The 24,883-nt window shown below is 39.4% G+C and overlaps 1 protein-coding gene and 1 long non-coding RNA gene across 8 annotated transcripts in view; one reads left to right on the top strand and one right to left on the bottom strand.

Annotated features, from left to right (window-relative positions):
• Positions 1-24,883, bottom strand: part of LOC110986592 (aminopeptidase N-like) — a 93,496-nt gene that overhangs the window by 3,223 nt on the left and 65,390 nt on the right. For 5 of the 7 annotated variants that reach the window (XM_087139887.1, XM_087139888.1, XM_087139889.1 and 2 more), the window contains 15 exons: positions 22,623-22,743; positions 22,094-22,248; positions 21,371-21,484; positions 20,908-21,042; positions 20,543-20,674; positions 19,852-20,027; positions 19,319-19,410; positions 18,691-18,827; positions 18,212-18,415; positions 17,822-17,910; positions 16,340-16,450; positions 15,855-16,022; positions 14,521-14,655; positions 9,884-9,965; positions 8,222-9,203 (listed from right to left, as the gene is read on the bottom strand). In XM_087139887.1, coding sequence (XP_086996013.1) covers positions 9,015-9,203; positions 9,884-9,965; positions 14,521-14,655; positions 15,855-16,022; positions 16,340-16,450; positions 17,822-17,910; positions 18,212-18,415; positions 18,691-18,827; positions 19,319-19,410; positions 19,852-20,027; positions 20,543-20,674; positions 20,908-21,042; positions 21,371-21,484; positions 22,094-22,248; positions 22,623-22,743 — 2,040 coding nt within the window. In that variant the 3' untranslated portion in view covers positions 8,222-9,014. Of the gene's footprint in view, positions 1-6,732; positions 6,812-8,221; positions 9,204-9,883; positions 9,966-11,179; positions 12,894-13,813; positions 13,896-14,520; positions 14,656-15,854; positions 16,023-16,339; positions 16,451-17,821; positions 17,911-18,211; positions 18,416-18,690; positions 18,828-19,318; positions 19,411-19,851; positions 20,028-20,542; positions 20,675-20,907; positions 21,043-21,370; positions 21,485-22,093; positions 22,249-22,622; positions 22,744-24,883 lie in introns of those variants that run through there. The other 2 variants (XM_022248570.2, XM_022248571.2) reach the window with 2 other exon arrangements.
• On the top strand, positions 3,270-5,559 carry LOC147798437 (uncharacterized). Its single transcript, XR_015426128.1, has 2 exons — positions 3,270-4,697; positions 5,033-5,559. It is a non-coding gene; the product is annotated as an uncharacterized LOC147798437 (long non-coding RNA).

Below are 24,883 nucleotides of genomic sequence, written 5' to 3'. Positions count from 1 at the left end.
CACACGGAAAAACTCGTGAGATTTTGATTTTTGAACCTCTGCAATAGTGGAGAGATGGCTTCCAAAGCCATAGACAATGGGAAGTTTTGCAAAATTAACATTAATTATTTTCCGTAACACAGAAATGAATGTTCCTGTTTATATAGAAAAGAATTCAGCCCATCCAAACATTAACTCTCGAATAACGTAGCCTACATGGACGCCGCCATGTTGAATGTTGCTTGTCACTACCAGCGACAACCGGTTGTTTGATCCCAGCGTTCGAGCGGCTGACCCCCGCACAATAAATCGAGCTGTTCGCGAACATACGGGAACAAGCCGCCCGAACTCGGCCCGAGAGTATGCGGCGGCGAGCAAGAGTGCTGCGCAACAGCGAGACCAAGGCCGTTTTCCAATACTCAACTTAGGCTCCGTCTCAGGCTTCAACTGTTTTTTACTAGCTAACTTTGAAGCTGTAAGCGCAGTAATCAGTCTAATAGTGCCACAAAACATCAAATAAGATGCAAAAGAGCCAAAAATCCAATGCAATTTAAACCCTTCAGGCCCACAGTCGGGGATTGGTTTTGGGAACGAAGCCTGAGACGGAGACGAATTTGAGTATTGGAAAACGACCCAGGTGTTTGTTGTATTCCGCGAGGCGATCACCAAGGCGACGCTTGGTCTCTCCGATGTACAGTTTACCACAGCGACGACATGTAATGCAATAAATCGTATTATTACTAATGCATGTATGATCTCCGCGTATTCTGTAGTTACCGGGGGCCGACGACTATGTAGGGGCAGGTGTTACATCAGCTGGGGCGCTGACAAGGGGAATTGCTGCCTGCTTTTGACGGCGAGACGGAATCCAACCTGGAACGATCGCACCTAAACGCGCAAATCGGGGGTTCGTTGAAAATGGAAGCTGTGGCCGCATCATTTCCGAGTGTACGAAAATGCTTGAGAAGAACGTTACGTACCGGGATGTTTCGAGGGTGAGTACGAGGGGGACGCGATCACGTTGCTTGGCCCCGGTGGGTTTCAGAGCCGTTTCGCGTGGGATTGAAGATACGGCGTTGAAGGCAGCGTCTGTGATAGCCGGAGGGTATTAAACCGCGCTGATGAAAGAAACCTAGCATTTCCTTCCCACATGCAGAGAACTCTGCATCGCTACTACAAATCAAATGCAGTCGAAGAAACTGAGAGTAAGGGATGGAGTTCTTACACTTGAGGGATGAGACGATTGGTACTGCAGGTAGCTGTGGGAATCTCTGGGTTTGTAATGCACGGTTGTGCCAAGTTTCCGCGCACAGATTTGGACGCGCACGCCGAGGAAGGTAACAGAGTGTTGTGATACATCAGATGTATAGCGCAGTGCTGGGTAAAAAGCATCCGCAAATGCTAAGAAATTCTCAACGTCATCACACGTACCGGTGATAGCACCAACAATATCATCGATGTATCGCCGGTACATTTATGTCTGCAAGCCCTGATACTGGGTCTAATTAAGTGAGTGCCAGTTTTACGAAAGACTTATAAATCAGATTTTAAAAAATTGAGTTCCAAATTTGACCAAAGTCAAATCGCGAAATCTGTCGACCCAGAGCACGTTTGGAAAGGGTCGTCAGATTTCGTGCATTGTAATTGGCCAACACGTTGCAAAGTCTCGGAGGCGCGCTATCGCTCGTTTTTTGTTCGTCGGATTTGTCTATAGTTTGAAATGGGTACCAAACTTAATGACAAGGAATTGCTACTATGCAACCTAAGACCAATGGTCAATGGAAACTTAAATAAGTTTCGAGAATGACGTGCTTAAGTATCGGAAAAGGGCTATTTCTACAATATAGCCACCGTGTTACAAACTTTGGCGGCGCACTACTGTGAAACGTCCGTATTGCTTAAAGTTAATACAGCGCTAGTGCTACTGAGCTAGATTCAATTATGTTGCGTGGAGGTAGTTTGGAAAAGTGCTGGTAAAAGTTCATCAAATCCCTTATTGGAGTAGACGTATTTTGATTTGCAGTTTTATCAAATTAATCAGTTGTCGCTTAAATCAAGCAGAATCTGTGGAACAGGTGGTAGAAAAAAACAAATAGGGAAAGAATTCAATACACGAAGTTCACTTTTTAGGAGAAATTTTTGCTCCAGGACAGATTTAAAAAGGGGCGACATTTATTTTTGGGGGATAGAGATGTGAAAGGGGGTTCAGTAACTTAGGGGGACAGGTTTAAAAAGAAGGGGCCCCACGCAATAAAACGGCAAAAAAGTGAGTCCTTTTGCCGTTCTTTTTTCCCCTACTATATCCTCTACCGTTTCCTTTTTCCTTCACTATCCCATCCTTTTATTTCTCCACAGTTTTCCTGTCATTAGTACAAGGACTATTATAGTTATACACATTTAATACATTTAATCCAAATTGTGTCGTAAAGGGGAATCGAACCTGCAATGAAGAGAACTGTTGGGTATGGAAATACAGCAGTCTAACTGACCACGCCACACGAGCGCTTGTTGCCGGAGGAAGTCGATATGTTCCATATAAAGTTACGATTGAATTAAGGAGAGGTCACGATAAGGTCAAGATGAATATTTAAAAAATTAAATATTTATGAAACTGAATATGTAATTATTCACGAATATTTGTATAAATTAGAATATTTAAATATAAATAAATGATTCGGATCATGCCCACACGTCGTGCGCATTCGCCATGTTCTTCAGAAGCAAAGATGGCCGCCTGTCGATGTAAACCTGGTCCATGTGTAGCTCCAAAAGTGTGCCCAAAACTCCACATTTCTGTCCCATGATGTTCAGCTCTTCAATGCCTATTGGAATCGTCTTCATTCAGCGATCAAAGTAAGGATACTTTTGTAGTAATTACGCGATATTACAGTGAACTTCGTATATGGAATTCTTCCCGCCCATGCAATAGAATTGTCCATGGGTAACAGAGGAGGCTAGCCTCACTTCACCACTCAAAGCAGAGAATATTTGTACATTACATGAACATTAGTACAAATTAAACTATATCTGTGACGTCACTCCTTTGTTCAAAGTGTACATTAGTTTTAAAAATGATTAGATTAGTTTTTAAAACATTTGGCAAAACGCAGATTCATAACGAACCCCCCCCCTCTTTTCGTTTTTTGATTTTGGGACAAGAAGTCCCCAGGCAGGCTGGCCACGCCAGACCACAGTTTTCGTGGGAGTACGACTCCCCCTGCCTGACTTTGGAACCTACACTAAAACCAGTCACAAAACGACAAAGAAATATCTAAAATCCCACAAACAGCAACAAGAGCCTTAAAAAAAAATTGAATTGAAAGACAGCAAAGCCTCCTAGATGAAAATCTACAGAGAAAAGCAAGTCACATATACTCAAAGCAAAAAAAAATTAAAGAAAAGCACTAAGTCTGTCCCCCAAACCGCAGTATGGGGTTAGGCCAGTCCCGCTGCAGGGATTCCCTAAAGGACCCCACAGCATCGGTGATGTTTCGACCTTTCCAGAGGACAGGCCCCTAAATCCTTAACCCTAGGGAAAAAAGCGAACAATTTTGACCCTGACAGACTTAGCACCAAAAACTACGACAAAGGGGCAAAAGGCCCCCAAAATAGAAATCCACTACAAGTTCACTAAAACCCGGTTGTTGCGGACAGAAATGATATTGCCCGACTTACTCTATCGTCTAAAAAACAGATCTCTATCTAGTCTGCAAAAATCAGCCTCAACACGCTGTTTTAAAAAACGCTTCGAAATACGTAGAACGAAAACCCGGGTCAACATGAGTACCGTCGTACATAGCTCGACAACGAGATTTCCAATTTGTCATTTTAATGTCGAAATAACAAACCAAATAAACCTGTCGTTGATATCCATAGGGTTAAGACCATCTGCAATGAAAATGAGTGAAGGACCCCCCCTCTTTTCGGTCAAAGTAGTTGTGACCGGAGGGTTGCCGAAGAACATTACAATAGAACAGCGCCATGACACTGATTCTTCTGGGCCTCGTAACAGGCACAGTGAGCAAATTTAAGGGACACCAGGAACGCCCACACAGTTACGTTATTGTGTGTTTGCCTTTCTCCATAGAAAATGACGTCTGTTGAGATCCCTCTGAAAATATTGGTAGTTTTATTTATTTGTTGTTTTTGTCTGTTAAATTTCTCCCCTGGCAGCAAATAGTCTCGCTCTCTTACGCGTCACTTCTTTAACCAATCAAAATTTCGCGCTTGTTTTCCTAGCAGCCAGTAGAACTTCGTCGATCACGGATCGGGCGTCTTAATCGCGATCGAGAGACGCGCGGTTTCGTTGCTATGAATTACGTAAAACCACCGGCCATGGTTATTGTCCAAACATACTTTTGTCTTTGTTCGTGTTAGGGTTCGGTTTTTTCCCCACTAATTTCTTTATCTGTATTCGTAGGATGGTGTAGTTTTTTTGGAGTTGAGTTTGGTGTGTATGAGAGTGTTGGCAGAAGATTTTTGATTCTAAATCTGACAACATCCTAAAGTGAAAGCTGAGCTGAGTGAGAGATTTGTGACCGGTGTCAACTTCGCTGAAGTCCCTGATCCAGCAGGCGACGATCGGCCGGAGAATTCCAGTCCCGGCACGATCAGATCGAGTTTTGGCAAAATTCAGTGCCAATACGATCTGTCAGGAAACCGATCCCCTTCTCTGCAACAATCAGCCTAGACATTGTCTAGTTATGATGGACATAACCGTAAGTTGAACGAATTTTGTACTTAAGAATGTAAAACTGAAGAAAATATTTTGAACTTTGAAGATATAACTTATTGAATTATTACAACTTTAACTGTGAAAATAAACGAAGCTGTGTATGAGGAAATAATTCATCATTTTTTGTAACATTGACGTCGATAGAAGAATAGCTGACCTGATGATTGGATTAGGAAGGAAAATTGACTGACCTGTATATTTATTGAAGGATACTGTAAGAAAGATGAGTAATGTCACAGAATTGAGAACAGTTTTAACGAAGGATTGGTAATGTCGGCACGATACTTGCATGTATTCGGTTGAATTTTACTTTAATAGATGGCCGTAACTGTTGGGTTTGACGTCTCCCTCCCCACCATGTGACGCACTAGCTAGGACTCCATTTCCATCCTTGAGAGAAGGCTACGAGACTTATGTTCTCCAACTGGGGCTTCCTACTCCTAGTCACGCTGAACTAGCTGGACACGAGAGCGTCGGTATTATTTTCACATATTGAGGGAGAACCCGGCTCCATATTCATCAACTAAATAAATTTGGTATAAAACTTAACTGTTGGTTATTCACTCAATTCGAAGTAAGTCAAATTAAGAATACCTGTATTATTTGTAAATTCTGTAGTTGTTCGCTTATTTGCCGACTTGAAGAGTTAGAATCTCCAAACTGTAAACCGAGTGAGTTTGTAAATCTTAAGTTTGCAAAACTTAAGTGCACTGATCTGGAGTGAAGTTAAATACGAGAACAGATTCGCTGGACAGTTATTGGGCATATTTCTCAGATTCATGTCTCCTCTGTAAATTTGTAAATAGATGTGTAAATAGAGTGTAAATACACAAATTTAAAAAGAATTCATTGGTCTCTTTTCATTCATTCAGTTCTTGATTTATGTTCGGATCTGGGGGTCATCATTGCAGAACCAGATTGATCATTAGCTAGCGGTGACAACGTCTCATTTATCTCTCGTGTTTTCACGATCAATGAATTATAAAGCAAAATTTTCAACAACGGTTTAAATTTTCTCTTCACTTTTCAATGAGGAATGAATTTGGTGCGTTTTGGCTGCTTTTCTGTGTCTACGTTTTGCCCAGTTTTTTTATATAATGTTGGATTATAGCTTAACAACAAAGGAAAATTTACAGGCTAACTCTTCAAGCAAGATTATACAAGAACGTTTTAAATTGACTGAGATGTATGTGTTGGACCGTACACTCGGGGAGCAGCGATTCTGAAAGATCTGTCACCACAGTACTGGTAAGATCTTGGAACAACTAGAAGATTTACCCGAGTTCTTTGTAGCGCTACAAGCAATTTTAGGTGTATATGTGCGCTTTATAGAAATTGTTTAATGTTATTATATATTTTACGCCAAAATTTGCATCGTACTTTGAATCCAAAGTTGCTCATTCTCCAAATGAAATAGCATTTTGAAGTGAGAGACCATTTCAGAATGATTCATACATAAGAACATGTAAGGATCGGTGACGCTCATTTTGGGTGGTTTGTAAAGTGGTTCGCAAACTGCTAACCATACTTTCATGAAGTTGTTATAGCATTCCTCAATTTCATAGAGTCCTGTGGTGGTTTTAGTACGGTAGGTCTTGCTGCAATGACACACGTATAATAATGAATCCAAGGCGGTAGATGAAGAGAATAGAAGTATATATATCCAGCACTGACTGTCGATGTTTTAGCCTAACCCGTGCACGTTAATGAATGGAATAACGGTGTGCATTCAGGCGAAAGGTCGACGGCAAGAGTGTCATAGACTCGGACTCCATGTTCGTTTAACAACGGGTAATAAGTTAGAGAATAGACTCTGAACTGTAGATTCGTGCAACAATGGCCGAGGTGAAAGCACGAATCTACAGTTCCTCGTCCATCCTCGTCGACAGATTAAACATAAATGATTGGTTTTAATTGTCCACCAGTATTACGAGTCACTGGAATGTGAACAGCAATTTACAATGATCTACACATAGAACATTACTGTTTGCAAAATGAGTTCTGGCTTTTCATCCTACCTCTGTGATGTCATACTCTGTGTTGCAATGCTGCGTCAGAGCTTTTAAAACGTCGGGGAAGCGCTGCTCTAACTGGTATCTGAAATGGGAAACCAGAAATAGTTTTCTTCAAGAAATGTTCCTTTTGTTCAAAATCTTGTGGACAGAAAGCTGTACGGTGGCAGAAACCATGCTCACATACTTCAATATACTTCACACTATTCATGACCTTCAGTCTTGTACAAAATGTTTCTTAATAACAAATGTCATTTCACTCTTTGACTTAACATTTTGTTGACGGATATTTAGCAGAAATTGCAGAAAAAATAGTGTTTTGAGAATGTCATGAACTTGGCAGCGTCCCCGTCAAGAGCAAATGGTCATTCTCGCATTAAGGCTGTAATTAACCAAAGTTAAGACTTAATAACCGCACATCAGAGAGATTTTGAGAAACAGTTTGGCTTCGGCTTATAGCTATCTCTGGCATTACCGAATCATTCATTTGGACTTACCTCAATGCTTGCATACCATGCGGTAGATGTCATTGAGAAAACAAATGCGTCATCTTGAGATCAAAATAAAAACATGCTGTGGTTTCATTTACAAGATGCAGAGTTCGCAGTGGGTTGTCTCCTGTGATCGGTATCGAAACAGTATTATTATTATTATTATTACTATTATTATTGAAATAGCTTGGAACGTCGAAGCTTGAAGGAAATGAATTACTCTTCTCTAGCTTATTTTTGAAAAAAAGGTATTTTTTTTTAATTTTTAAGGTTCATCGGGGATGAGGGTGATGTACGCTCCGAGGAGGGACTGGAGTGTCCGGGCTCGTCTCAGCGGTTTCTTTTTGTTGGTGATGCTTGGTATAGTTGAAGATACATGTGTCCCGAACCATAATAAAATATTTTGATCGCAATCTTTATCGAGACACCGAATGATTTCCTTCCTCATCATTATTGATCATGAACCCAAAAATTGGCAACCGTCTAGCCAACACTTTTTTCGTCCAAGCATCCAGAATTTGCTGTGCCTCACGTATTTTTTTGTGAAACCGCCTGCACGAATATACACAGATTACAGCACATCGCTTTATGACTGCATTATTTATGGTGCAAGTAACTATTAAATATTACTTCTCTTGTATCAACCCTAACCCAAACTGTCATGTCCCGAAGAAGAACGATTCGTTTATGCTTTACGCGGTCGATGTCTTTTTTTGGTCAAAATGCACCAAACTCTCTTCACTCGTGCAAGCATGCTTGGCTTACTCTAAAAACATGCGGCCTACACCATGCTATAACTGACACGACAAAAGCTTTCAATCTTGCACTAGTACAAAGTCAAATTTGGTCATCAGTAAAAAGTCAGATCACGAAAGTCATCCATGGAATATACGATGGCACTTTGTCACAAACTTTTCCTTACGCCAACACGACAATTAGTAGTAATATATTTAACAATGGATAATGTTAGGGTATTATAAATTCATTAGGCTAGATACTGATGCTTCATGAATTAATTGCAAATTGCCTATTAATAATTTTATTTAACAATATTTTGGTTGAACTTCAAGCTAAGTGATGCTACTGGACCAATACTTCAATACACTAAAGTTTTCTCCTGAAGTCTGTTGAAAATCATTTACTACAATGTAACTGAAAGCACAGGTTCTTCACTTTCAAGTTCATGGAGCTAAAACCTGACTCAGGAAGACCACATGAATAAGAGGATCTAATCTTACAGACATTAGTTGATGCAGCTCTTTCAAGTACACACGATTTTGACTTTAATGTTTTATGAGGACATGGTAATGTTATACATTCATTATTAACACCGCTGAGTACAGTAGTAATTTGTATGCCAGGCGTACATTACTTTCACTAATTTTTGTCGATTATTATAGAAGCTATTTTCCAGGCTTACTTTTCGACATTTTCTCCTAGGTATCAAAACGCATACCATTGATAGCATTGACATTACGAGGATGAAGAAATTAAAAGATTTGCCATGTATACTGACAGCTCCCCTGACAACATTGCTGACTTACGCTTTCTAAAATCAGCGAAATTATAAGATTTATATTTGCAAAAAAACCCGGAACGTTTTACAAATGATTTCAACATGAATATGCATTTTATCGATCAGTAGTGTTTCATTTTTCGAAACAGTGTGTTGATTTCTTTGTAATCTATTTTTTCCAATCCATTTGGAAAAGTTCTGACGTAACAGTCATTAGTTTGGTGACAAGTCACACTTGCAGATTTTCGAGGTTCTTCCTAAAGGACGTATACTACAATGGCTCAGTTATTGTCGGATCTAGTCAGATTTAGCGATGCAGCGATGTGATTCTCTCCATTGTCTCTCAACCACTGGCCAATGATGTCTGCATTTTGCTCCATCCACTCGATGTTGCTACGACATTTCTCAAGCGCCTGCTGAAATGCTCGGGTAGCTGATCCAAGGTGCCTCCCATTGACAAAACTATTCAGCTGTTGTGAAACAAAAACAAAAACAACATGGGTCGTCATTTGTAGCAAAAAGGTTACAAAAGATTAAAGTTATCGATCAAAATAAAGAAATCATAAAAGGTATTTGTTTTAATTTTAACTGGTGTCATTTTTAGTACAAACTTTTAGTAAAAACAAAGATGTAACTTTTTACTGTCATTCGCTTGCCGGCGAGAGCTGCCCCATAATTGTAGCTAGTACTAAAACAACACAAAGACACTGCGGTTAGTGACTTAAATCAAGATGGGAATAGGACGGTATTAATCCATATATTCATCAGCGGAATTTAATAGGGTAGAACCAAGGATTTTGATTGTAACAAGTAAGGTTGGTCTAAATTTAGAAATTTACCAAGTGCATGAATTAAAAGCAGCATCAGAATGCTATAGACGAGTACACACGTGAAAGCTGCATTTCTAGTTCTACGTCTATATGCTTGAAAGAGGGTTACAGAATATGACATGCTGCTGAATATCAATGCCACGATTGCACACAACACTGTCCGCTGGATTCAATCTTAAGTAATAATGGCCAACAGCTCATCGTGAGTTGATTAATATAAGAAAACAAAACATGCTTGTTAAAAAAAGACCTGTTAATACAACTGTATGTTGACAGCTAAAGCACAAAGAGCCAACTTCCAGAGTTCAAAAGTTACCTACCTGTCTCAGTTCAAATTCCATGTTACAGTACCGTGCGATTGATCGAACCACATTACTTAACCAAAATGCACTCTCTCCATAGCTGCAGATGTCGAAGAGAAAGTCTTAGTTTAGCAATAATCAGAAGAATTTTCAGTAATAAAACTGTTCGTTCAAAAAGGTAAATAAATAGAATTTTTGAGATTAGGCGTAGCTGAAGTTGTGCAGTGGTATAACCTCTATATAACCTCCCATCCAAATATTTGTCACCCTTTCAAGACAATCTAGCTCAACGAGACGTTGAATTCCTCTTTGGGTAGGACAAAGAGATTAACCTGAAACATTTGGCAACAATTTTTGGCATATTTTCCAACAAATGGTCCAGGCAATGATCCAAATGCGGGGTAAAGGGGTTGTTAGCACCCCCTAGTTTTCCTCCTTATTTAAACTCTCGGAAGTAATTAAAACAGAGCCATTTAAGCAAAACCTACAGCAAGAAACTGTTTAACACAAGGCCTACTTCCCGTATTCCGCTCTGAAACACTAAATGATCTTTACATTCCGTATGTGCTTGATTGAGGAAAAAATCACAACTGGTCTCAGACTGTAGCACTCGCTGTCCAAAACTCCCCCAGAGCAAGCTTAAGCACACAGTGTCCAAAAGTTCAACTCGATTTTAAACAAACCGTTGTTTCCTGTAACGATAACAGCAAATACTGCAATGTCTTGGAAATGTCGAGAACAGCAGGAAGTCTCCTATTTTTGTAATTTAGGGGGAAATGGGGAGATAGATGCAGAACTGAACGCTTTCGAGAGATCATCATCTTATGAACTTTTGGGCTTGTCATATCTGGTAGCTTCAATAAATCTACTCAGCAAGACTGTCCCTGGTAGTTGCCGAGATTTTTTTCCAGGGAAGTGGCAAAGCACTCATTGGCACTTGTGGCCGTTAATGGCCGTTGAGGGCAGTCCAAGTTTTTCAAGCAAACTAGTAATTTTCATTCCACTTCCGCTCCCCTCCCCCGACACGTTTTCGTTTTTTCCAGGAGATTGGCCCACTGATGTCACCTCCATGAACCCCGGACAACAACAATAATCCCTTCTCCTTTTGTTGCAGAAGGCCTACTGTGTCATTCTAGGTAATCTCTTTCATTTAGAATAATTGTTATTTACAAATATGCTATTATGAAGGACAATTAAAATCGTGCTTTTCTTTGAAGTGCTCCTGGTTTTGATCTTTTTGTTGAGACTCCTCCCATGAATATGAATATCATTTCAAGACTATAAATGACAAAGAAGTTAACATCTTTCAAGACATTTTATAATTTGCTCTGTTTATTGGCTCAACTTATGCAAACGTATTCCTGATATTCATCAGAAAATTGATACATGGGTAGGGAATATCTTTTTACAACTTCTACCATTATACAAAGAGATTATGTATATACTTATTCAAAATATTAAACAATTTTAGAATATAATATTAATATAACTGAGTACAAAATCATTATCGTGGTGCACAAACATGAAATTAAACATCGTATGTCACAATACAGAGAATCAATAAGTTGTAGATTAATATTATCGACGTACAGAACACTGAATAGAATGCACCAAGGAGATGTAACTACAATGAAATACTACTTAAGCCATTAAAAATAAATGAAATAGTCAAAATCAAAAAGTGGCAATGCAAGTAAAATTCAGCAACAGCATTGATCAGATCTGTGAGGAACAAGTGCGTGGTTATCGTCATCGTTTTTCCAGTACATAATTATATCAGCAGGGGCAAATCCAGCTCGGGGGAGGGAGGGTGGCTGGAGATTTTTTTTTGAATGTCTCATTTTTGCGAACAAGAGGAAACGACAATGAAACATTTATGCATGACATACATTGTTTACAATGGTACTGGTGCAATTACTTGTCTACACCTAGTTACATGTTGTTTTTTTCTCCACTTTTCACTAGTCCTTTTGGTTTTGGTTTTGTTTCAGAGCAGGGAGGTTGACCCCGCATAGCCCCCCCCCCCCAAGATCACAGACTAATTTTGAGATGTGCGTATAATTTCCACTTAAAAGTGATAAGACGCACTGGATATTGGGTTAATTGAAGCAATTGAGCAAATGACAGTTAAACTCATTCTGCTAAAAGAGTACGGAGATCACTCCCTTAATATATTATTGCTAAAGCTCTATGTCATACAATCCACAATGACAACACCCTATAACAATTTCACCGGATACGATGGTCTAATCAGGATTAAAATGTATAGGAAATGATACATTTAGGATGGTAATTTTACTTCATCTTTTAATTCTACGTCTCTCTTCAAAATATTTAAATTTTGACGGCCTGAACAAAGTGACCAACGCACACTTTTTATTTAGCCTACACTGTTTACTTGATAAGATGTAAAAAAAATGTGTAAAGTACCATCATCCCATCTGTTCATTAAGAATCAAATAATTATACACCACACTTCATTTGATATGATTTTAAATTCTTGGTCCCTAAGAAATTTCGATCTACATTTATGGAGAATTGATCAAAACTGTCCAAGTGTTTTTCAATAGAACGGAGAGCCTACAGTATGGTCTTACAGGTATCATGGCCTCCCACCTTCGTTGCAACCACATCAAGACACTTTGAGTCTTGTGATCTTTCGCTTGATTTTGTATTTCAACAAAACATAGGCAATTTATACCTGTGGTGTAGCGCGAGGGTACGTAATGTGACACTTTGATGAAGTTGTACCGGCATTTAATGCTTGTAGTTAGTAACAAACAAAACTGCTCATTGTATACAGTAATATCTCATTTGATACATGCTTATGTCAATATCGCCGTATTACCATCTGCAAGGTCTCATTGCGTCTACTTTAAATAACGGTAACAATATTTTCTTGTAGCCATTTTTCGATGTTTTCCGCGTTTCGGGTCATCCAGCCAATGTTGCTCTGGCATTTCTCCACCGATTGCTGGTATGCACGGGTTGCTGATCCAAAATTCCTCCCCTCACCGAAAGCATTCAACTACACAGTAAAAAACATGGACATTGACACAATGTGAGAAAACGTCGAGAAGCTGGATAAGAAACATGGGGCGTACAAGGGAAAGTGACGTGAGGCTAACTTCCCTCCCAAACAAATCCATTTCACTTCCACTATAACAACTGCCTTCAAAGAATTGTACAGAAGGACGAAAACAAACATACAAACAAAGAAACAAACACCCCAACACCCCAACAAACAAAAAGAAACAGTAAAACAGTGATAAGCCTACTGAATGGAGGTGATGTGCGTGGACTGAAAAGTATTTCATGAGATGCCAAAAAGATGTTCTGTACTTTATGAAAGATACTATATCTGATTGTACTGTATGACACAATTAAACCGTACATGTGCTACCAAACAAATGACGTACATGGATGGCACGATGTGGCAAAATAGGAACTTAAAGAAGCATAAAGAAGCATACACATGACTTTTCTGAAGCACGTAAGTGGACGAAAAACGTCAACTATAAATATTAATATCATCTCATTTCAGAAAAGGAAAGAACAACCTGATGCTTAAATAGACAGATTCAAATAATCCCAAGGCAGTAGGCCTACTGTGCTGCAGTAAAATCTCCCGTACACTGTCGGTTCTATGTAAAAAGTAGGGCTTACTTGGAAGCGCATTTAGTATGAGGAGAAAAGCATGTTAATGACAACAGGGACAATTTGGGTATCTTAAGTTTGAATGACATCGAAATACATAACAAAGTGTATAAGAAGCTTAAACGAGATTAAGTTCTAACATTCAAAAGGATGTTTTTAACACAATACATTCTGATATGTGAATATGGCCCAGAAGGAATGAATGAATGAAGATGGGACTTGTGGAATCAATGAAAATATCTCTATGACTAATGAATAAAATGTCATATTTCAAAGTTCAACGGTTCTTACCTCTTCCAGATCAAAATCCGTGTTAAACTGGGCAGTTATCGACTCGATCAGATTACTGAACGAGAAAGAACTTCCTCCATAACTACGTGTGTTGAAAGAAATTCCAAGTTTGTTAGTAAAATCCTCACAATCGTAGAAATTGAGTGGTGGTGTACTGTTTTTGATTTACTTGTACGGATGTAAACAGCATTCATTTTCCCTGAGATCTTTCAAAGAAGTGTCCCTGACTTGTTATTAACCAAGAACGTCGCAAAATAACAAAATCAACAAATAAAAAAGCCTTTTCATTGCCTGACTCTACCGCAGAGGCCAGATCACGTGCAATATTGTGGCATTTAGAGGTCAATCATAAATTTTGTAATTCTGGTCGGAGAACATGGCTCTTTTTGCGAAATCTTGAAGATCCAGGCACAATGCAAACTATTCATCTTTGTTGGAGATTTCCGAGTAAGGTACCCGCTGAACGTGTACACTTTTGTACAAATTTACTCGATTTGAAATATCAGTTTGTTTTACAAACTTCAAGATCACACAAGATATTTCATCAAGCTCAACAAATAAACAAAATAAAGGAAATCGAAATTATGCGCCGACGGTATTGTAACCATCGAGGCATGCACGACGTTTTGCATTGAATGTTTCGACTTTTTCCAGTGCAATAAGAACCCCAATGCACATGCTTTTTTCTGGAATGAAACGAGGCTTACTCGTTGTAGAGTTTGTCCCAATTGGCTCTGACGAAGTCCCAAGCAAGCGCTCGGCCAACGTAGTTCTGGGCAACATAGCGGATGACGTTGATGGTATCACCTTGCGGGATCTTAATCGTAGAATATTCTAAGAATCTAGAAATGAAGAATGTTAATAAGTTACTGGTTTTTAGCAAGCCATTCCATGGTTTAAGTCATTGACGACTTGGATTCTTGTTAACTTTATCTTGTGAAATTGGCCGAGAGGTTCACAAAATCGTCCGCCAAAATTTTATTGCAGTATTTAATCCCAAGCGGTTTTACTGAAAACATATTTTGTTAAATGAGCTATGAACTGAAATTGTCATTTGACATTTTGGCCTGTATAAAAGACTGCACGGTACCATATACAGCCTCTTTATTACAAAGTAGTACTGTTTCCCCATCTAACACTGTTTTATAATTGCCGACAAATATCCAAACTAATAGCCTATTTATATGAATTAAAGTTTGCCACAGCTCTTTCGTATTTTGCGAGTTATCATAGGGAGGCTTTGATGCAGGTATCTACATGTACGTGAACACTTCGGTGAACTCTACATATGGCAAAGGCCTATAACGGACACACCACCATGCAACCTTCCAAGTCTTAAGGCCGGTTCATACTTCAGGTGAATGCGAAAGCGAAGCCAATTGGAAGTCACGAAAATTTTATAGCGAAATTTTGTTCAAGTTGAAATGTGCTCAGCTTTTGCGAACTCGTAACGTAACACAATTGTCTGATCTGAGGTCATAAATTCGTTTCCGCTTTCGTGAAAGTGTGAAAGCTTTTTACTTTTCTTTAACACACTCCCATTTCGTGAAACGCATTGAAAAGTGCACACTTTTAAACAATCGGAATTATCTGTTTTTCCAGACTACTGGGGGCGCTGTTGGTGTGAAGTCATCCAGGGAAGACATGGTTCAGTGTATTTTCTATTCAAATTGTGAACCCAGAATTTACCAACTAAAAACATTTTGGAGAGAGGGATTGATGGTTCCTTATTGCTATACACATAAACAACAATGAATCAGCAAAGAAGAGAAAACTTAGTCCAGGAAAATCTACAAAAATGCAGGACTTTTTTGTGTAAAGACCAATGTAACATTGAGGCTTCTTCCTGGGACGACATCACAGTTTTGCTCATAAATATTGAAATACTCATCAGCATAAATTCCAAAAGGGCATTAAAATACCCTGTAAAATAGTGAAACCAAGGTTTAAAATAAGGTTGAGGCACAAAGGTGCATTTTACAGGTTTGTAATCAAAACCATTGATTTCAGCCGCCCTTCCAATTTTTGGCCACAATCTTACCTGCTGAGTATCCAGGGTTCATTGCTACACGCTAGAGCACTCAGCCACTTGGATTTCTCCGATGAATCAGTCGTGTTGCCGTATCTCTCCCAACCAAATTCCCACTCGTCCTGTCCACCATAACGAATGCCGTTACAGTAGACGACTGATTTCAGATTGGGCGTGATTCTAATCGAAATGGTAAATGGAAAGTGAAGACGTAGATAAAATACATGGATTGGTACTCTTCAGTGGTAACTCTCTGCGTAGTCATTCATGGATAATTCACTAATAGTTCTTTTGGCATGTTAATGTCGATTTCGAATTATTATTAATGGCCAGCTTTTTCTCGAAGAAACATGACATTGTGCAGGTTTGTAAAGCTTGGCATGCCCCCTTTTCTCATCCAAAATTAAGGTTTGGTCCCAAATATTGATCGCTATATGAGGTGGTTATCGGCTGCCAGTTCAAAGGGTTCTTTATGAAAATGCAACATAACTACTTACGGATTCTTATCTGGGTTGCTCATGTATTCCTTATACAGCCTGGAAGCCTGTGTAACACAGTCCTTGTGGCCGTAGCGGCACGCTGTCCCTAGGGCGTTGATTCGGTTATACCTGTTGACGAGAGATAATTTAAGGTTAAAAAGAGAGCTGGAGAGGCAGGCAGAGTAACTAATACACCATCATAAAAATCAGAAAATACCTAAAACCTGGGGCTAGAAGACGAAATAAACGGGCAGTAACTCTGAACGGTTTCTCGAAGCAGTGCTGTATATGCTCCGTACAAATACAATTGCTGATCCTTTTCCCCTTATTTACAGACACAAAATTGACACACCTAATGATTTTCTTGACTTGAAGGTATGGAAAAAGGCATAATAATTATCGCATAGCACCTGAGATTTCCAAAAGGATTCCAAACGCTCTACATAAAAACACCTTGCCTTGTAAACTGACACAAAATGTATCATTAATAAACACCTGGGACGGTTTCACTTTTACTATATTTATCGACAATGCGTCACATGACTGTGTATTATTAAACATTTGATACTGCAACTGCAAATTTGACAATACCTACTGCGTAAAAGGGGGTCTGAACCTGGATACGGAATGTTCACTTTCGCGTAATTTTAATACGTCACGGATCTGCAGTAAGCATAAATATTTGTAGTTCAAAGAAACTCAATGATTCCCCAAAAGTAAGGTAAGGAAAGTTTGCGGTACAGACTCAACCTTTCTTCAAGGCCATTTATAAACCAACTTTCTTCAAATTGTCCCATATTTATTTATCCTGAACTAGGAAGGTTAGAATGTTGCAAGGAATATCGTCTGCATACGTTTTAACATGACATCTGAGTCATGTCGCTTGATATCTAGTCACCATGAAAATTGCAAACATGTAAAATGTAGTTTCGCCGAAAATGTAACAGAATCTTTTAAATTTAATTGTTGCCGTATTGAGAAAACAAACAGCAAATGTGCCAGTTTGCTTTTTTGGTGAATGACGCCTAATTATGGATAGCAAATAGGAAGCAAGAATGCCGAATGTTCGTATTTTTGTCCGTCCTTGCGGCTTTTTGACTTTTTTAACAAAGAGGTGTTTATAAATGGGAAAAATTGTGGTTGATTGTGTCTAAACACGTGTTTGTAACCGGTGTAGGGCCTGTTCCTCGCCAGTAATAAATTCAAATTTTATACACGCTCACCACTGTTTGTTTCCAAGGTGTAGACATAATTGGTGGTTTTCTAAGAGGCACCGCAGATATTGTCACAATAATGACGGTAAAACTTACTAAATGATGTAATGCAGACGTCAATGGGTGTGGTAAGCCCATTCTTGACCTTGCACAACTTTATTGTACTGCCTCCTGAGATTATTATCCTATGAATGAATGTTATTCAAAGGCAAATCAAGTCAAGATGGAGTACAATATATTTGTGCAAGGTTCACGATTGCGCTTAACAGATGCATAAAATACTTACTGAGTCAAATGTGTATTGGCTGGATCAGTGATATTGTCGTCCCATCCAAGTTGGTCATATAACGGCTCAATCTGTCTCAGCATGTATTTCTATAAATCAAAACGGTTTTTTAGTCTAGGATATGACAATCCTACAAAACGATTCCCCATTTAAGTTTGCTTAACGAATTACGGGAAAACTGGCTTCCGTAAATCTTAGCCCAGTGGACAAATTCACATCACTTGACCTGAAACCCAAATCGCTCATTTATCCAATATTTCTGAAACGGTGTCAAGATAACAACGAAAGTAAATGCCGTGAACCTCTACCTGAGGTCGTTTTATAAAGTTTACATTTTTGTCAAAATAGTACCGTTAAGTATTAACATAAATCCCGTGTCAAAGTTTGTACCTCAAGAGGGCCGTAACCGGAGTAACGGCTGAACATGTCCCGGATGTAGGAGATAACAACCAGTGTGGATTCCCATGGTAAGTATTCCCTCTCTTTCGTCAGGTATTTAGTTAGACTTAACGCAGTCGTCTGTTCGATTACGCCTGCCCTGGCAAGATTGAATGCATCGTCGATAAGGGCAGCTCTGTTTTCGATTGGTATCACCTTGAGGCAAAAAAAGCGGGAAGAAACATTTTGGGTAGGCCTATATGCGAATGTTAAACTCCCGGCTGGTACACCATTAAAACTCTAGTCACACATGTATTTCATATTCACACGTACAGGGTCTGTCATCTCGATCGTAACACAATCTTCCTGGTCCCTTGCAGACGGATAGTGATGGATTATAACATCGCAGATCGAGCAACTTTCAAGATTAGAATTAGACAAATAACATTCGAATGCCTCCCGTTGGCCCCCGTCTCCCCTTCACAACTCACCGTGTGGTCAGCCATCAATTGTTCACTAAGTCGTTCCCAGTTCTCTAGGTCGTAGTTGACTCGATAGTAACCATACTGCTTAATATTGACCAGATACCAGTCATTATCGTTGTAACTGTCACCCAAGCTCAGTTCAACTGTGGAAGAAAACGAATACTGAGCAAAGAGCTCTTTAAAATAGCTAAAACCTTAAGGAGAGTAGATGACCCTTTATACATGTAATGTACAAGCATGGAAATGCTTATTTTATTTAACTGTGAGGATGCCCACACGCGGAAGCTCACTACACTTGGTTCTTAATGTTGACATTTTGGGTTTGTTTTAGAACATCAAAGAATACCTAAAAGAATGTTCTTGATATAAGATAGAGTACCGGTTTCTTGGTCATTTTTGAAACTTTAAAAGCTATTCGAAGCAATAAAGTTTAAATGTTAAACTGACGTTGTCTGAAGGTGCATCCAAATCTACTGCCTCGGGCTGGCGCTTGGCCTTCACTCAGTGGAAATATGCGGAGAAAGGCTGACAAAAATCGGAGCCGTGGCCCGAGAAGTCCGTGTCGGACACAGCCTACTAACAGCATAAGATAATGATACAGAGAGAACATGGGGGATAAGACGGCGCTCCTTACCACTTCGTTCTTTATTCATCCACATTGTCATCGGATTGTCGTAATCTTGGTAGGATTTATGTGCGTAGAGCAGGTAAACATACCACAAATACCTGTTCAAGGGAAATGAATGAATCAGTGCATTTCGGGAAAAATTTATAAGGGTAACTCTGACTCTGAAAATGGGGCTTCCAACTACTGTCCCATTTGTTCCCTTCACCATATCTTCGAAGGTTGAAGTCGTCATGCAACGGACTTATAACAAAAACTGAATTCTACCCTCCCATCAATTCCAAAAATGTTTTACCAGGGTAATGTTTCAGATCTCCTATCTTCAAGAAATATCTCCGTCTTACTCGGTAAGGTGGTGAAAGAAGTATTTTGTCCATTATTTCGGGATACCAAAGCTATCCTTTGATAAAAATCATATCCTCGACAAGTGACTTGTGTTTTAATAGTCTGACCTATATTGTTTGACTTTGTATTTTCTTTTTGTCCTTAAACGCTGTGTATTTGCCGCAACATTTTCTACCCCAGATTATTGAGAGCCTTACCCAAGGTTCCCAAACTTTCCGTCCTCCACTGTGCTGTTCGGGTTATTCAAGAAGTGCTTCTGTGTAGCCGTAAGCGAGTTTCCGTTCCTCTCGAAAGTCACGTACGGGTATCCCATCTGAAGAGTCCAAGTGTCCATGATTTTCTTTACGTCGTTATTTCCTATGCCTTTATCGGCCTGAAAAGCAAATGCGATTAAAGGATTTTGTTAAGTATGGGAGACTCGTTGTGATACTTTAGATTATCAGGAAGAGGCACTGCAAATCCTGTGGAGTTGGATTAAACCGTAGGCCTATGATATCCATATATGACCGTCCTATAGAAACCAAACACTCGCTGCAAAAACAAACAATTAAGAAACGGTGGGTGTGCACTCAAAGGATTTAGACAAAGTCGATTTTCCCCCATTATTAATGAAGAACTAAATAAGATTACAAGATATCACGCATTTCAATGACAAGCTTCATAAATGAGTTTAATATGTACTATCATATCGAAGTTCAGGTCAATCACAGGTAAAACTTTTAATTTTGCTCCAGTGAAAAGTAGGCCCTACGTGTCATTGAGCTCATTTTCAGAGATTTATTAAGACTTTTCTTCAAAACGGTGATTGTTCAGTGGTCTTATTTTCCGTTTCTCGAAAGGTATTGAATTTTTCGGGAGGATATCACGGGTAACCAATTGTATACTTACATAAGTGAGTACAGTCCACAAGTCGTCAGAGTTTGCGTTGCCATAGAATCGTTCAAAGAGGTAATAATTTAGGCCCATCTTGAAAACTTCCTCAGTCAGAATGTTGTCCAGCATGCGAATGATTGAGGCTCCCTGTTTTAGATTGAATTATATACGAAATGACTGGAACTTAATGAGGTTCAGAGAGTCACGTGGCAAAATGCGGAGTTGGAGGAAAATCTTTCGACTTCTGAGCCCTCCCAACCTGCCTTCAACACACAGCGTAAAAGTACAGTTATAACAAAGTTTCTGGACTATTTGAAAAAACGAAATGTGTGTTATAAATGCATGTTTCTGTCCATTGATAAATTGGTTCAGTAGCATACCTTTTGATAGGAGATCGAGTCGAAAATTTCGTTGATTTCTGCAGGAGCTCCAACGGGTACCTTGACCGGATGAGATGTACCCAGGGCATCCTCAGTAAAAACCGGCTGCAGGTCTTCAACTAAGAATTGTAATTTCTGCGCAGAATGGAGAGGGACGAGTTGACAATCGAAAAATATGTACATCTTTTTTTGAAATAATGAAACTTGCTTAAATGCCGACTATGAACAAACTTTCCAGTTTTCGCTGACAGAAACCACATTGTAAATAAAACTACACCGATTTTTTTCTTAACAACTGTGTTTCTGACCCATTCGAATTTGCGCAACTTTTCTCATCATCTGCGGTCTAAAATAGATCAGAGACCAGTTAAATGAATTCTAAGTTTTCAATCAGATGCAAACAGTTACCTGATTTTCAGTACCACCATTTAACTGATTTGAACTGAAAGTTTGTTCCACATACCATCTGCCACTCTGTTTCGACTTTGTCAACTCCCAAGTATTCCACGTAGCTTGCAAAACCTTCATTTAGCCACAGGTCATCCCACCACTCAGGAGTGACAAGGTTACCAAACCACTAAGGAAAATAGGGGAAAGGTATGCTTAGTAAACATTAAGTGGCGACAAAAATGTCTAGTGAAATGATCTGATAACTAAGCTTTCCCAACTTTTAATCCAAATAAAAGTAAGTAACGGCTTGCGCAATTACATCCAATAACTGTTAATATTCGGAATGTCACGGTGGTCATTTATTCGTTTTCCAGTCTTACGACTTGTGCTCCAATCCTGCCGAGTTATTGTCTATATTTTATGAAGAGTTTTTCCAGCAATAATCGTTCCGCTCTGCATTCTCTCTCTGTGATTTCTTCAGGCTACAGTGTCTTGCATATGGAGAACCCCTGACCCAAGAGTGGAGCCAAAAGCCTGTTTTCGGAACTCATTTTTCTCAAGGGGATGAACATAAATTGCCAATGATTATCTTCCCGTAATCGTTGTGGTCTTTCAAAGGTGTGCGGCTTCATTTTTTCGCGTTCCACACACCTTTGGAGAATAGGCAGTACATAGCGCCAAAACATACATTCTCTCTATAAATGCATTTTAACAGGCTTAGCCTGTTTTTCTCGGGGGCAACATGCATGGCCCCGTTGCCCCCTTCCCCACCCCTCCGATCCATCTTTGTCCTTACCTGATGAGCTAGTTCGTGAGATACAACCACTGCCACGCGTTGTTTGTTGCTGGCAGAGTTTAGTACAGGATCGTACAGGAGTGCCGTCTCACGGTAAAGAATCAAGCCCCAGTTCTCCATAGCACCTGCACTAAAATCTGGGATAGCCACCATGTCTATGGGACATCCAAATAAAACCTCCAATAAAGTTATTCGGCCTCATGTAAATTTGTACATCTATCATGTTTAGAAACATTTTAAATATATTTTTCAAGGTGTAATGAATCGCCGATTTTTTTTCCAGGCAGAGTACAATCGCATGTATCGAGATCTTTTGACACACAAGACAAATGAGAAATTATTTCAGATTGAAAGGCATAATTTTATATTAGTTTTACACTGAAGAGTGTAAGAGAAGAAAGAACAAAACAGAAAGCTATGAAAATTTAACTGATATAAGCGACATGGTATAAGAATTCAGACCTAACGTTTATCGTTGCTCAATGAACGGGTCCAAACCTTAGTTTGAGTCAACAATCGCTCCACATACCTTGTTTTTCTAGGGGATAGGCGAAGTCAAAGTATTCTTCGAAATAAGTCAGGATTCTTGTGCCGACGTCCAATGCGTAGCGAGTGTTCTCAACGGCATCCGGGCGTGACCAAACCCTGAACTATCGTAATAAATTTGTTTTTTTAAATAATTGGTTATCTTAACATGGCATGAGGTAAGTAAACTTCTCTGTGTCACCGTCGCAAATGTCCACGTCTTGTATCAAAGGAACGAATTCAAAATCGACACTTTACACATTCGAAAAATTGGGTGCCATGAGTCATTACATACGACCACATGGTACCGATTGATGTCAATTCAAACATCACACACTCTCCGTTCATAACCCCAAGATGCTTGTACCCATTGAGCGTCAAAAGTGGAAAACCCCATTTTCTCATTTTCTACTGGTAGATTCTCGGAATTTTGGACTTTGCCTAAAGTATTTTCAAAAAACGCAATTTTCCACTTGGAGAAATTTGGATTTTACTTTAACAGCTCTCGTGGCGCGTCAAAAGTGGACAACAAAAAACTTCAAATTCCCACTGGCAAAATTACTGTCATGCTCCAAAGGTGGACAACGCCATTTTTTCATTTTTTGCAAGTAGATTTTAGGGTTTGGGAAATTGGCGTAAAGCATTTTCAAAAACCTCAATTTTCTGCTAGCAAAAATTGGGATTTTACTGTAAGAAGTCTTCGTAGCGCGTCAAAAGTGGACAACTAAAAACTTCAAACTTCCACTAGCAAATTTAGTTGATGCTCCCAAAGAGGACAACCCCATTTTCTCATTTTCTGTCTGAAGATTTTCGGATTTTTTGAAGTTGCACCATGCCTTTTCAGAAAACCAATTTTTTTGCATGCAGAAATTTGGATTTTACTTTGATGACTGCAAGGTGGTCCAAAAGTGGACAAGTTAAAAACTGGACGGACACTTTTCTCCCTACGTTAAAATTGAACGGTCTTGGAAAGATTGGCATCACCCGACCCTGAAAAAAAATAATGTGGACGAAAGTTGCGAAGTGACTGCCAGAGTGATGGTCCTTTGTACTGCAAACATGCGGAGCCGTCTGTTGACGGGCATCAGGCGTCATTTGAACGTTCCCTTGCTGCATTTTCATGCAACTTGTATTTCCATCTAGCCGATTTTGTGAAAAAGATCAGACCTTCTTCACGTCAAGGATGTGAATTTTATGGAATTTATCGGAGGGGAGTATTATTTTAAGGAAAATTACTGAAAATAAGATTTCGAGGATTGACGAAAATTATGAACTGAGTGTAGTGGAAGTTACTCGGAGTCCCAAAAGTGCAACAACCATTTTTTTCACCAATTCACCATCCATGTATTTCACAGTACACGTATCTGATGACTGCTCTGGTACGTCACTTGAAACTGTGTGTTTTCATTGCATTTATAACTCTCCACATTGTCACTTTGAATCATTTGTCTTCATATAATAATGACCCAGGCCTCCACTATAACTGCCCGCTTGTATTGATGATTTGAACAAAGATTTGCATGATAAATATTAAATTAAATCTTTGATGTCATATCAGTGACCGACAGGTGTACTGGCTGAAAGATTTATTTTCGTCGTGGCTATCCCTTTTTTTGATTGGAATTATTGGCTGAATACGTGTTTTGGAATTTGTGGGGTGTCAAAATTAATTCAGCAAGTTCAAGTTGCATTTTAATGTTTCCCATTTTACTTTCTCTATTTTTCCCCTTTTTGAAACTCGTGGTTCACTTGATTTAACAGCATTTAGCTTCTTCTCTTAACACGACGTTTTGCAATTCAGACCTTTTTTCATTGCACAACAAATTCAAGTATACTACTGGACAAGGACAAAATGGTTTGTTACAGCTAGCATCGTTTATGGGACACATATCATCATGTGCTCACTTATTTAAAACGGAAATGTCCGACGGAAAGCCGCCACCATCTTTCTAATTACACGGGTGCTGGGGAGTTTGCAGCACCAAAGAGGACTGTCAGGCTTTCGGCGGCCGGTTTCTGAAAGTCGCTCAATGGGAATCATCCACATTTTTTCCAAGCTGTAACGCCATCCGTCAGACCATTGACCCTCTACCGTTAATTTTGGACTCCCCTCTTCCCAAGACCGTTCCATTCTGAGCGTAGGGAGTACAGCGGTCGTTTCAGTTTTCAACTTGTCCATTTTTGGACCACCCCGCCGTGGGCAAAGTAAAATCCAAATTTCTGCTAGCAGAAAATTTGGTTTTATGAAAAGGGGTGTTGTAACTT

The sequence above is a fragment of the Acanthaster planci genome, linkage group LG08 (assembly GCF_054643075.1).
Source record: "Acanthaster planci isolate LZ-2023a linkage group LG08, COTS_SCS, whole genome shotgun sequence".
Lineage (NCBI taxonomy): Eukaryota > Metazoa > Echinodermata > Asteroidea > Valvatida > Acanthasteridae > Acanthaster > Acanthaster planci.
The sequence above is the reverse complement of the archived record's forward strand: the minus strand, read 5'-3'. Positions and strand labels throughout refer to the sequence as shown.